We start from the raw sequence: 12187 nt of genomic DNA, 5'->3' as shown, positions 1-12187 counted from the left end.
CTAAAACTTGTTACAACAATTTATACCTGACTCAAGAGTCCCTAATAGATGGTAAACGATGTCATCTTTTGCTCTGCAGCAGAAAGACTGTTTCCATGCCTACCTGGCATACATGATCTGTAAGGCTATCAGTATGTGAGACAAAGCCTGCTGTTTGGCAACGTTCCCATCAAGGGACAGGAGAATCTTAGCAAGGGAAGGGCGGTTCGGCTTGGAACTGTTTGACCCACTGATTTTGTTACTGGCAGCAGAAGAATCTGCATCTGAAGGAACACCTAAAAAGAGGCAGGGGGAAAGAGAAGGTAAGCGCTTTTTAATGGTATAATACATAGAAGGTCACGGTTTATCTAATTTCTTGTTAAATCAGAAGAGATGACTGAAACTAACACTACAGGAGATTCTTAAACCGCAGTGCCTACAGTTACAATATTAAAGTTAATACTGTGGCTTTCCAACAAGGGCTTCCATAAAATAGTATTTGATCTTGTTACTCAGTTATAAGGACAAAGGCAATAACAGACAGAAATATTTTAGTGATCAGCACCTAAAACAAGTTTTACTTACACAAACATTCTGAAATAACAAGAATATTTATTAGGTATAAATTGCTTTAGTCATGAAAAAGCTTAATTTGCAAGATGTTTGATGCTTTCATACTCAACACAAAACACTGCTGTTTTGATTCTCTAATTCTTAACTCACCTTAGAAACAAGAAGCAATGCATAAGATTTATACTAGTGTAGCACTCATCTATCATTACCTCCATAAAGAGAAACTCCTTAGGGTGTTTGAGGAAGCATGTTGCATTTTAATTTAAAAGTTTCACTTTAATGAAGAGTTTTGGTTGGGCTTTTTTTTTTTTTTTACCAGAGGTGTATTTTGTTGTTTTGTGATATTTTTTTTCTAAACCATTTTCTTTGGCACTTTTCTATCACCTACTAAACCACACACAAAACAAACACACCAATGGCAGTAAAGGAAAAACAATGTAAGGCAACAAATACCAACCAAGATAAGAAGCACCTAAAGGGTCCCTCGCTGTCTGGAAAAGGACAGGCTCATGAACAGATGGTGTAGCTACATCCACCGTTGTCCATGCTACACTGTGGGAAGACCCACAGGCAACCCGAGTGATTTTCTGGCCTTCCAAGCCCTGGACAAGAGTGGGTTTTCTGTTGACTGTGGTAGTTCCATTGCCTTGCTGCCCATGGTCATTGTCACCCCAAGCATAAACCTGCCAGGAAAAATGTCCACGTATTACTTGGCTTCACTGCTTATCTCAATTAAGTGCTTTCTTAGAAATCCCTAAGGAGAATGTTTGTGATTTGTGCTAGTAATCAAGGACACTTTAGACAATCTATTGTTGTGACATTCCCCACCTCCATTTAATAATGCAGGTATTATCATACATTAAAAGAAAAAAAAAAAAAAAAAATCAAAGCAGCACTTTATCACCAAATTATAACTGATCAGTAGATTCACAAATTACTGAATGTTCACAGTAAGCTAGAAGAATTAACTGCTTAGTAATTACATTGGGGATCTGAAACAATATTATGATAAAGCTGAAAAATCTGTCCAGAATACTATGACTGCTGCTGCATTTCCAGAGTAAGAAGCAGAAAACTGATCATGAGATAATACAAGGAAAACACTACAAAAGCTACTATGACAAATATGTTTCAACTCCAATACTAATATTTTAAATGCTTATACTTCTTAAATTATAATCATGCTTGTATTTATGCCGGACTTTTAAAAGCAAAGAAGTGTAATTTTTATTGCATTTAATCAGCACTAATACTGTTATACTTTCCTTCCTAAACAGTTTGCTCCTCTCTGCATGGGGGAAAGGAGGGTGACACACAACATACCTGTCCAGTGTCAGTCACTGCCAGGCAGTGGAGTGCTCCCACAGCCACGTGCACAATCTTTTTACCCCTCAGTCCTTCCACAACCTGTGGCTTTCGTACATGCACGTCTGTGCCGTGGCCTAGCCTGAAGTAGTCACCCTTACCCCTGCAACAGACAATAAATGCAACACTCAGAACGGGGCTGTTTACACACTACTCTTCAATGCACGTTCCCAACTGAATATACTTCATGTATCACTGCCTGAAACACACACACGCCCCCCAACTAGCAAATGCTTCAAAACTGAATCCCAAAGGCATAAGAATGAGGACAACTGCAGTTCTATTACACTGTAGCTTCTCACCTCAATACAGAAGGACACTATTATGACTATTTTTTGTATGCAAAGCAACTGGCATTACATTTAATTTCCTCTGCTGCAGAAACACTGCAATTATAAACACTTCCAAAATTCACGTGGTGTGATAAGACTTGGGCATATTTAACTACTGAGGATAAACCTAACAACAACAGAACCTTTAACCTAAGTCTGCTCCCATGGAAAAAAAATACAAAGGGAACTAAAATATTTTCAGAATTGTGGTTTTTTTTCACATTGTTGGAAGCCTCAGTATAGATTCTGAGGTCTCCATAATGTAAATTCACCCAAAATTGTTATACACAAATGGCACTAAAAAAACAGCACACACAAAAGTAAACACCTTAAAATGCTTCCACCAAGAATGTCAGTAAAGAAGAAAAAAACCCTGCTATTTCTTCCACTATGTTTTCAAGTAGCCACTCACTCTGTTCTTTTGCTCACCACCAGTTTTTCTGAAAAAAGGTTATATTATGCTGGAGAGAAGCATGATATAGAGTACTGTTATCTACCTGAAGTTATAACCCAGAAGTGATGATTTTTTTCTTCAAACCATTACAAATTCAAGAAGAATAAAGTTTAAAAGCAATTCAGCCATCCCCAGTTGAAACAGACCCAAAAATCTCCTTGTAGACCTGTAATGTCATGAAATAGCTGTAGATTTTTGGCTAGATGTAGCAGTGTTGAGAAAAACTAGGGCAAGGAAAGAACAAACAAGATTTTTGACATGAGTTCTTAATTTAAAAAAAGACTGTCAAATTATCTTTCCTCTTGCTCCTTTTGTCACTGGAAAAAAAATTGGACGGAGAGCAAGAAAGAAATACAGTTTCCAATGGCCACTCTGCAAAACAACATCTCTGTTAAAAACTTCCCTTTAACAACAGTAGTAACTTATAAAAATGAAAGCTTTGAGGATATCTCTTTATGTTATTCAGCAGCTGCTGACAGCACAACAAAAATGATTGGTTTAAGTCTACTTAGTTTTGATATACATCAAATAGGTCACAGTCTTATTATGCAAGGATGGGGTAAGCCCTTGATCTGATTAGTGCCCTCAAGTTGACCTGCCATGCTATAAGCTTTCAGATTTCACAAAAAGGTTTAAAAATTCAGAAAGTGAAATTTGTGTTCAAAACAAAGCAGAAGCAAGCAGGCAAAGAGGAGAAAAATAAAACTGTATCTGAGTAGCTCTCAGTGATCATCTCATACCAATTCTTGCTCCAAGGCATCATAACTGACAACTCAGTGGCCTTCTGAGCAGCAACAAGCTGTTGTTGTGCTCCCATGTTCCCAAGGAAGTTCTTCTCATCTGCTCTGAATTTCAGCTTACTTCCTTACTCTCCTGCATCCTTACTCTCTGAAGTCTGCTTTAGCTGTAGGCCTCATAGTCCAAGCTACGGCTCTCAAGTTCTTTTTCCTCTCCACTCTTAAACTTTCGTTTACACGTCTCACAGTGACCAAGAGAAGGAGTGATCTTCCCTTTCTGCCTCTAATTCAATAGGAGGCAGGCATTCTAAGAGAGTACAGTAAACATGAAAGCATGCTACAGTGTCCGAGTTATTGAATGGATGCAGCTCGCCTGGAAGAGCTGCCAGTTTACAAGACAAAGCACACAGGTAAAGAACAAATGGAGTCAAAGAACCATTTAATACAGCACAGAGTAACGGCTTTGTTAATACTTCCTAGCAAATGTAACATACCATGTCCATACCACTCCTGACTTGGTCAGTGCCAATGAGAACTGTGCACCACACTCAATCTGACAAACGCCTTGGCCGTTCAGTCTTTCAATATTCTGAGGAATGTTGCATCCTTCGCTTCCTCCTCGGCCCAGTTTTCCAAAATCACCATCACCCCAAGAAAACACCAAACCTAATAAACATCAAATTGCAGGTCAAACAATGATCACAGTACTCCCAGATGCTAGAAAGCTTCTGAAACAAGATACCCCACCTTCATCTGTCAAAGCAAGAGTCTGAGCATCTCTGCTTCCACATGCAACCTGAATGACTCGGTGGCCAAGGAGCACTTTAACCTACAAAACAGAAGGAGTAAGAAAGAAGTTTTTGAAGAAATTATGTTTTAAAACCTTACAGACATGTCCAAGGTCTTATGACTCATCTCGGTCATTGTGCCCAGCCTGAGCAAAGAACTACCCAGCCATGTCCAGAATCCAACATTGCTACATGGCAGCCTCCAGCTATGCATCAAAGTAGATGCAGGACATGAATGCTGAAAGCAGCACTTGCTGCTGATTTTACATCACTTCCCAAGAAAGAGACTGGATCTTTTTGGCCTTTCCAAAATACTTTTACTTTCACTAGAGGTATGGGTACCAAAACCTAATTTAGATCACTCCAAAGCAATGTCTTCATACTGCCTTCATGTTTTTTGCTACTTTATCTTCATGTTGCTGTCATTTGCTCAACATGTTTGCATTTCATCAGAAACAAGAAACATTGATTTTACCATCTTAGGCTTCAGCTGTGTGGTATTATCTCCATGTCCTAGTCTTCCATACTCTCCAAGACCCCAGGTATACAGCTCCCCACTAGAGGTAATAGCAGCACTGTGGGAACTGCCACAGGCAATATCACGTATGCGTTTGGTTTTCAATGCTTCTATCAGCCTGGGTTTATCACAGTTCCTGAAGAAAATTAACAACAAATCCATTGTGTTAATCATAAAATAGCCACACAATATACTCCAACTGCTGCAATACAAATGGTGTAATAACGAACAGTAATCTCAAGATAAAGTAATATGCAACACTCTGATTCCAAGATGCACTCTATAGCAGCACCATAAATCCAAGGTTTACACTCTTTTAATGTACTTCAAAGATTATTTAAAGAATATTTTATGTATATGCTGCCAAACTGAGGTGAAAAATTCAAAATCGATAATTAAACAGCACATAATAGAAAGTGAAAATCAATTTCCTGTCACTGCCCAAAGCTGAGTGAGTTATTAGCAGTGGACACACAGTAAGATTAAGAGATGACATTCCCATCCCAACTTTGCTCTTCACGACAGAGAAATCAAAACTAGAATTTACTGTTAGACTTCTATGTGAGTACTGCTTACATTTACTCTTCAAGTGGTTACAGTGTTCTCTTAATTCCAAAAGAGGATTCAACTCAAGATTTCCTAATACTGGTGTACCAGAACCACTAATAAGATTCTACAAAATTACACATGGCCTCTGGAAATACTGCTATTATGAAATGCCCAGGAATTCCAAATCTCACTTTCAGTAAAATTACATAAAGCATGAGTCAGTTGAGCAATAAACAGTAATACTGCTCTCATCTGGACTTCCCTTTTCATTAATCTGACCCAGCCTTATAAAAATTTAGTTGCTGTAACATATTACCCATCTCATTTAATTCTGTATGTATTTTGGGCAGGTCCTCAAAATATATCAGAATGACAAAAGTATTTACCAATGGGCTTTGTTTATCAGGGTTTTTTTTTTCCTTTCAAAATACTGTTCTGTGGGTACACACAAAGTAAAAACTTAGAAAATTCAAATTTTTCTTAAAGCTGTCCTGCAGAAGATTAAGCTAGTATTATTAAAAAGTGGAAGAAGTTTATTTCTGCCTAACAAGTCTGTGAACTGAAGTCTAAAGAAAGGGCTATAAAATGACAGCTTAAGTTATGAACTGTTACAGCTGTTACAGCTCAAGAATACAAAATTGCTATGGTTTTACTCCTCAAGGCACTTCTGAAAACCATACCTTATAAAGGTAAACAAAAACTGCATGTCCGAAAGTATGGATTTCATCAGTGCAATTTGAAATTACTAGTCAAGACTTTATCCATCTTTCTAATTATTGAATGCCTCCTTTCTAAACAGCTGAAGCCTGCTACAAATGCTGCACCATAAATTGGAATATACTGTGGGGAAAAAAAAGTCTTCTTATAAAACATTTTTTTATTCCTACTGTATTAAAAATACTGTTGTTTCCAATAGAGGTGGTCAACTGCGCTGTAACATTCAACACAAATCTTTTACTGAAATGCAGAAAAATGTGGTGTCCTTACATTCGACTGAAGTGACCAAGTTTTCCATCATCTCCTTCACCCCACGAAAACACCTTTCCATCAACAGTCAATGCCATAGCATGCCGGCCACCTGAAATTGTAAACATACATTTACATTTTTGAGCTTTCAAACAGGCAGCAAGTCTTAGCAACAGTTTAACACTGCTGTTCTTCTACAATACAACTGTATGAACCTTTCAGCTCCAGAGACATTACTGATTTTCTTTGGAGCTTTTATGTGATTTAATTTAAAAAAAAAAAAATTTTGTGACAGTAAGTCTCCTGGCACATTTAACAACAAAAAAACCACTAAACAAATAATCACTCAATTTACTATTTTCAGAGCTGCAAGAAAAAATAATGAAAAAACAAACCCACCATTTGGAAATATTAAAATTGAAAACACTTTCTTTCGACCAAACGGAAACACCAAAGTTATCTTCCAGCAAATAAGAAAACTTGTATGGCCTAAATTCACAGATTTTAGTAACAGAACCATTAGATTTATTCTGACATTGCATACAACAGACAGAATTTTCAATAACCTGTATTGACTAAAAAAACAAAAAGAATCTGATATGCTAGGGCATCACAGCACCCAAGAAAACTGCAAAGGAACTATTTTCAGGTTTAAAATGTTACATTTATGTATATAAGGACAGCAGTAGTCAGTACCTGAGTGAACAGCCACCTTCTTTACCACATAGTTGCTGAGAGCTGTAATCTGGCGGGGAATAGGCACAGTTCCACTGGATATTCCTAAACCCAGCCTCCCATTTGTGGCTTCTCCACAGGCATACACTTTACCCTCTACAGTCACTAAAATGGTAAAAAAATTTGAAACCGCATTAGTGTTTCACAATTCAGCATCTGTTTCTGCCCTTAAATAATTACAATTATTTTAAACTTATGTTACCTGCAAAAAGGCTTTTGGATCCTCCAGCTACTTGCACAACATTCAAGGCAGACAGGGTTTCAGAAAATGAAGGGACTTTTATCTAGAGCAGGCAGGAAATAGAAACCACTACAATTCACTTCAATGTTTTACTCTAAAAAGAAGAGTTCTTAAGTGATAAACCAGTTTACTAACAGGTACTTTCAGATACTTCACCCATGCCAATTAATATTACACCAGGCAAAGGACAAAAAACAATTTAAAAATGTAATACTGAAACTATGATAAATATAAAACCTGAGAAAAAATGAAAGGCCATAATAAACAAGGACTTTCTTTTAGTAAAGTTTTCTTGAGAAAACTGAAGAATACAGGAAAAGTTAACTTTTTGATTCTTCAAGGTATGCCATAGATACAATACTATACTTTCACAACATCAATTGAAGAAATGCTCTGAACATAATTTTCAGATTAGTGAATGATATTTAAAATTGATTAAGCATTTGCAATGTATCTCATCTTGTATTATATTAAAATTACATGTAAATGGCTGCACATTGGGCTGAAAATCCTATTACAATTGCTAGATACAAGTAATACGTAAGAAAGTTCACCAAAAGTTTTATTTTATGTGTGCAGACTCAACAGGAACAGAGTATGTCAAGTGTTACATATATTTTAAACAATTAGTTCATTATCATCTAAAGCAAATGACTGAGTGGCTGCTAAAAATCAAGCCAGATTTCAGAGTACCAACCAAAATGCAAATTTTCTCCAATTTTCCATCCAGCAGACATCTACATGTCTTAACACTAAAAACCCACCAAAACCTAACCTTTGTAGCTGATTTTAAGTTGTGTAACATGTCCATTTTATTTTTCACTGTTTCTCTCTTGTACTTAAGTGTGAAAACAACTTACCTTGGAACCTTTTAGCCCTCCCAACTGGTCTTTATCATTCAGTCCCCAAACAAAAACTTTGGTTCTTATTGTAGCTGCTGATTCAAGCCCAGCTGCCTTCTTTCTAACAAGACTGAACGTATTGAGAAAAGAAAACATGGTCAGTTTAGCAAACAGCATGCTGTAGCATAGGCACCTTTTTACTGTATTTACTGCTTTTTACAGTTTGGAACAGTTTCAGGACTCAAACTGCACTACCACAGTTGGGAAAAAAAAAAACAAAACAAAAAACAAAAAACAAAAACCAAAAAACAAACCAGAATGTTTTGCTGAGCAGTGGTAAATACACACATGCCATGTATCGTGTATATATATGTACTGCAAAAGGGGATAAGTCATAGAAAATGTTACACCTCACCAGTGTGATCATCTCAAAGAACGTATTTATTGACAAAGGATCTAGCTCATGATTCCAATAAAGTAAGATACTGATTTCTCATTACTACCATTCAACATAATTAATGTGTTCTTCCTCCAATCATCTCCAGAGTTACAGGACTAAGTTGTAGACACTGAGGTTCTTTGCCATTTCCCCCTGCCTTCACCACTGCAGTCACCTACCTCCCAGTGTTAGCTTTATCATCATCCTCTTCCTCATTATCAGAAGCCAGGAAAGGGACTGCAGCCAAATCTTCATCCTCAGCACGTATACGTCCCAGTATGCTGAGGCCATGTATTTTGCAATCAATGCCAGAGCTTCTGCACTGCTTGATTGCAATCTCAATATATCTGTGGTACTAAGAAGAAAAATACTCTATTTACATCTTTTGGGTTCTATGTAACTTCACAAAACATAGGAAAGAATTACAACTTTTGCTTGACTTTGTCACTTTAAGAAAATGAATCTGTCACTTTAAATGCTTGTCATTTCAGCTGTAAATAATTCATGCTTTACCGTTAGCCTACGGCCTCATTCATATATGAAATTTCACTCCCAGTCTCACAGAATTCATTATGCATTGCTCCTTGCTGTTGCTAGAAAAGATCAGAACTGCTATCCAAAATTATGCCCAAAATTTAAGTTTATTGGAATGTCTTACTGGTTCACAGGTATACTGATTTACATAAAACCCCTTAAAATATCTAAGTCTATTATAGTTTTACTTTGTGATTATGGTAAAACTTTTTAGAATAATTAACTTGACTAACTTGCCAGAAATATTGCTGAGTTAAGAGGAAAAATAAAATACCAGGCTTTACTGATCACAACAATACTTTTCATCCATCTCCTGCAGCACAGTATTTTTCTGTTGCACCCAAGAGTAATTCCCACATGAACTTCACTTACTTCAGTACAATCACTGAGTAGAGGCACTGTGGTGTCTGTAGGATTTATATTGATTGTCTTTAGCTCTATAAGGTTATTTAAGGAATTACCCCCTAGAAAACAAAACACAGAATGAAAAACATTTTAGGATATGGTGTTTGTTTCACAAACAGGTACTGTGCATGTTAAACAAATGACTATGTTAACAAAAAACAGATAAACTTCTGTTGGGTGCAAAAAAAAGTATTTTTGACTTCTTAAGAGAACATACACATACCTGAAACTACAACTAAGGAGGGCATGTAGCTGCTGTCTGCAGGGTCCACTATCATCTTTAGTCTGTGAACAAGAACATCTGGAAAAATCTCCAAGCGAATCCAGTGCTAGTGGAAACACAATTTCATTTTTAGTAGTATTGTTATGATCACCATATGATTAACAAGAACGTATATGTGATGTTTTTGAAGAAAGAATGGAAAACCTCTCTGAATGGTACACAACAGCTGCAATATATGGCAACTGGCCAAAGAGAAATGAACTTGTGAACTTCTTGCTTGTCCTACATCCAATTACAAGAGAAATAGTTGTAGCAAACAATTTATTTCAGCCAAGACCAACACCACTGAGAAGACAGAAATCACAGTACCAGTGGAGGTTAAGTAATGGGACATAATGTAAGTATTAGATTAAAGTCTATAGAAAACCTGGAGTAAGGGTCCTTGGGCATATTCTCAGCATGGTCATCAACAGAGCATCAAAAGGCAGAGGACAGATGCCCAGCTGCACATCCAGGTGCCTAGGCTGGCCACAAAGCACTGCTGCAGGCCAATGAAACTGGTAAACCATAAACTAAGGAACAATGTCTTTTATAAATTATCTGGCTGCAGGAGTCAAATGTACAACAAGTAACTTTGCCAATAACACCAAACCAGAGAAGCTGTTGCCTCCCTCCAAGGCAGAGTGGCCTTTATAGACCAGAGGGCTGAGTAAACACCAATTGTATGAAATTTAACCAGGGCAAGTGCGGCATTCTCCTTTAGGGATGGGGTAATCCTGCTTATACTTACAAGCTGGGGCATGAGAGGCTGGAGAGCAGCCTCACAGAATGAGAGATGGGGGTTCTAGTGGATGAACAGCTGCACATTGGTCACCAGTGTGCACTCATAGTCCAGAAAGCCAACTGCATCCTGGGCTGCATCAAAAGAGCAGTGACCAGCACATCAAGGGAGGAGATCCTCCCTCTCTACTCTGCTTCTGTGAGACCCCACCTGGAGTGATGCAACCAGCTCTGGGGTCCTCAGCACCAAAAACCCTCATGGACCTCATGGCAGAGTGGATCAGAAGAGGGTCACAAAAGCAATACAGGCTGAGAGAGTTGGGGTTGTTCAGCCTGGAGAAGGGAAGGCTCTGGGGAGATCATTTTAAGCATGAAGTATACCAGAATAAAGCATTTAGGGCTTAAAGTTACCTTTCCTTGGGAACCAGAAGACTGCCAGCACTGCTCACTGCCATCAATAAGACGGGAAGCCTGATTCACAGAGGACGAGACATTCAAATTCTTGACTATCCTTGACCAATCATCCAGTAACATTCCCCGCTGGCTAGTGTGCCGCCTCTTCAGCTGCTTTCCAGAACGCCCACTGAACACGGGAGACTGACCTGCCGGGTTAAGTGACACATTTAGCATGCACCTCTCAAAGAAAACTGCTCCTCTGAAACCCATAAGCAGGGTGAAAGTAAATGTAACAAATCCAACATTTTGGGTATGTAGGCTACATTTAGGACACAGGCGCATGTCACATCGGCACGGTGATGCTATGTAGCAATGCTTAAAGGGTGTAGCTCCTTTTTTTACAGGAGTTTCAACTTTTCCAAGTTCTTGACTAGACAGCAACTTGAAAAGGTCCTTCCCTTTAAAATGCAATTCAAAATTTATGATGATGTGTAATTCAAAATACAAGTCCACAGCACACCAATTTTTTACACCACTACAGCATATGAAAAACACACAACAAAACCTCAACAAAATTCCCCTCCCAAAGAATAGAAATAAAAAAGTTGGAAGACTGGAAAATCCAAATCTTGTTCCAGAAGAAGGTGGTTTGGTGAGATGTAGATTTCCTCCCTGCATAAACCTTACTTCCACTTCACTGATTTTGTAGCATCTAGAAATCTTGACAAAAAGAATATTTTCCTACACAGGGCAAGGGGAAGGATTTCAGATTCATACCATTCTAGATGCACAGCCATATCAACTGACTTATTAAAGGAATAGTTTTTTGCCCATTAGACAAACCATCATGCATACACAATCCATGGTCACGATCTCTAGGGGGAACCAGGTTTGTTCATTTTCCAAAACAATTATTCTGGTAATGTGTAAATACAAATAAATTTAGTCCAGAAGTCAGCATCATCCTGCAAATACCAGGGATAAGATTAATTGTTAGACAGGTGGATGGAAAAGAAGTAAAACAAAACATCGGGTAAGTTTTGCATAACAATGAAAAGCCCAAAATTTTTGGAGCTAAAATGGCTGTATCTGTTATTGCCCTAGAGAAAAAAATGCCCGTCTGATTATGAGTCTTCTAAAAGGCTTCCCTTTCTCATTACATCCTCTGGAGCCTCCCCATCACAGAGGAAATGAGGCAACAGCCATCACACAGACGGGCAAAATAGCTGAAGAGCAACTGAGGCATAAGAAAGCATCTTAAGTATTTCCAGCTGCCCCTGGCACTATGAAGATTCTATTCATCTACATCTAGGCTGACAGAAAAAGGCAAGA

At 38.0% G+C, this 12187-nt stretch overlaps 1 protein-coding gene across 4 annotated transcripts in view; it reads right to left on the bottom strand.

Annotated features, from left to right (window-relative positions):
• Positions 1-12187, bottom strand: part of HERC2 (HECT and RLD domain containing E3 ubiquitin protein ligase 2) — a 102496-nt gene that overhangs the window by 28110 nt on the left and 62199 nt on the right. For all 4 annotated transcript variants that reach the window (XM_068182664.1, XM_068182666.1, XM_068182665.1 and 1 more), the window contains 14 exons: positions 10871-11061; positions 9680-9785; positions 9424-9515; positions 8697-8872; positions 8097-8208; positions 7198-7279; positions 6957-7100; positions 6282-6372; positions 4704-4881; positions 4188-4269; positions 3935-4106; positions 1876-2020; positions 1010-1235; positions 104-275 (listed from right to left, as the gene is read on the bottom strand). In XM_068182664.1, the coding sequence (XP_068038765.1) occupies positions 104-275; positions 1010-1235; positions 1876-2020; positions 3935-4106; positions 4188-4269; positions 4704-4881; positions 6282-6372; positions 6957-7100; positions 7198-7279; positions 8097-8208; positions 8697-8872; positions 9424-9515; positions 9680-9785; positions 10871-11061 (1969 nt within the window). The remainder of the gene's footprint in view (positions 1-103; positions 276-1009; positions 1236-1875; positions 2021-3934; positions 4107-4187; positions 4270-4703; positions 4882-6281; positions 6373-6956; positions 7101-7197; positions 7280-8096; positions 8209-8696; positions 8873-9423; positions 9516-9679; positions 9786-10870; positions 11062-12187) is intronic.

The sequence above is a fragment of the Anomalospiza imberbis genome, chromosome 2 (genome assembly GCF_031753505.1).
Source record: "Anomalospiza imberbis isolate Cuckoo-Finch-1a 21T00152 chromosome 2, ASM3175350v1, whole genome shotgun sequence".
NCBI classification, from domain to species: domain Eukaryota; kingdom Metazoa; phylum Chordata; class Aves; order Passeriformes; family Viduidae; genus Anomalospiza; species Anomalospiza imberbis.
The sequence above is the reverse complement of the archived record's forward strand: the minus strand, read 5'-3'. Positions and strand labels throughout refer to the sequence as shown.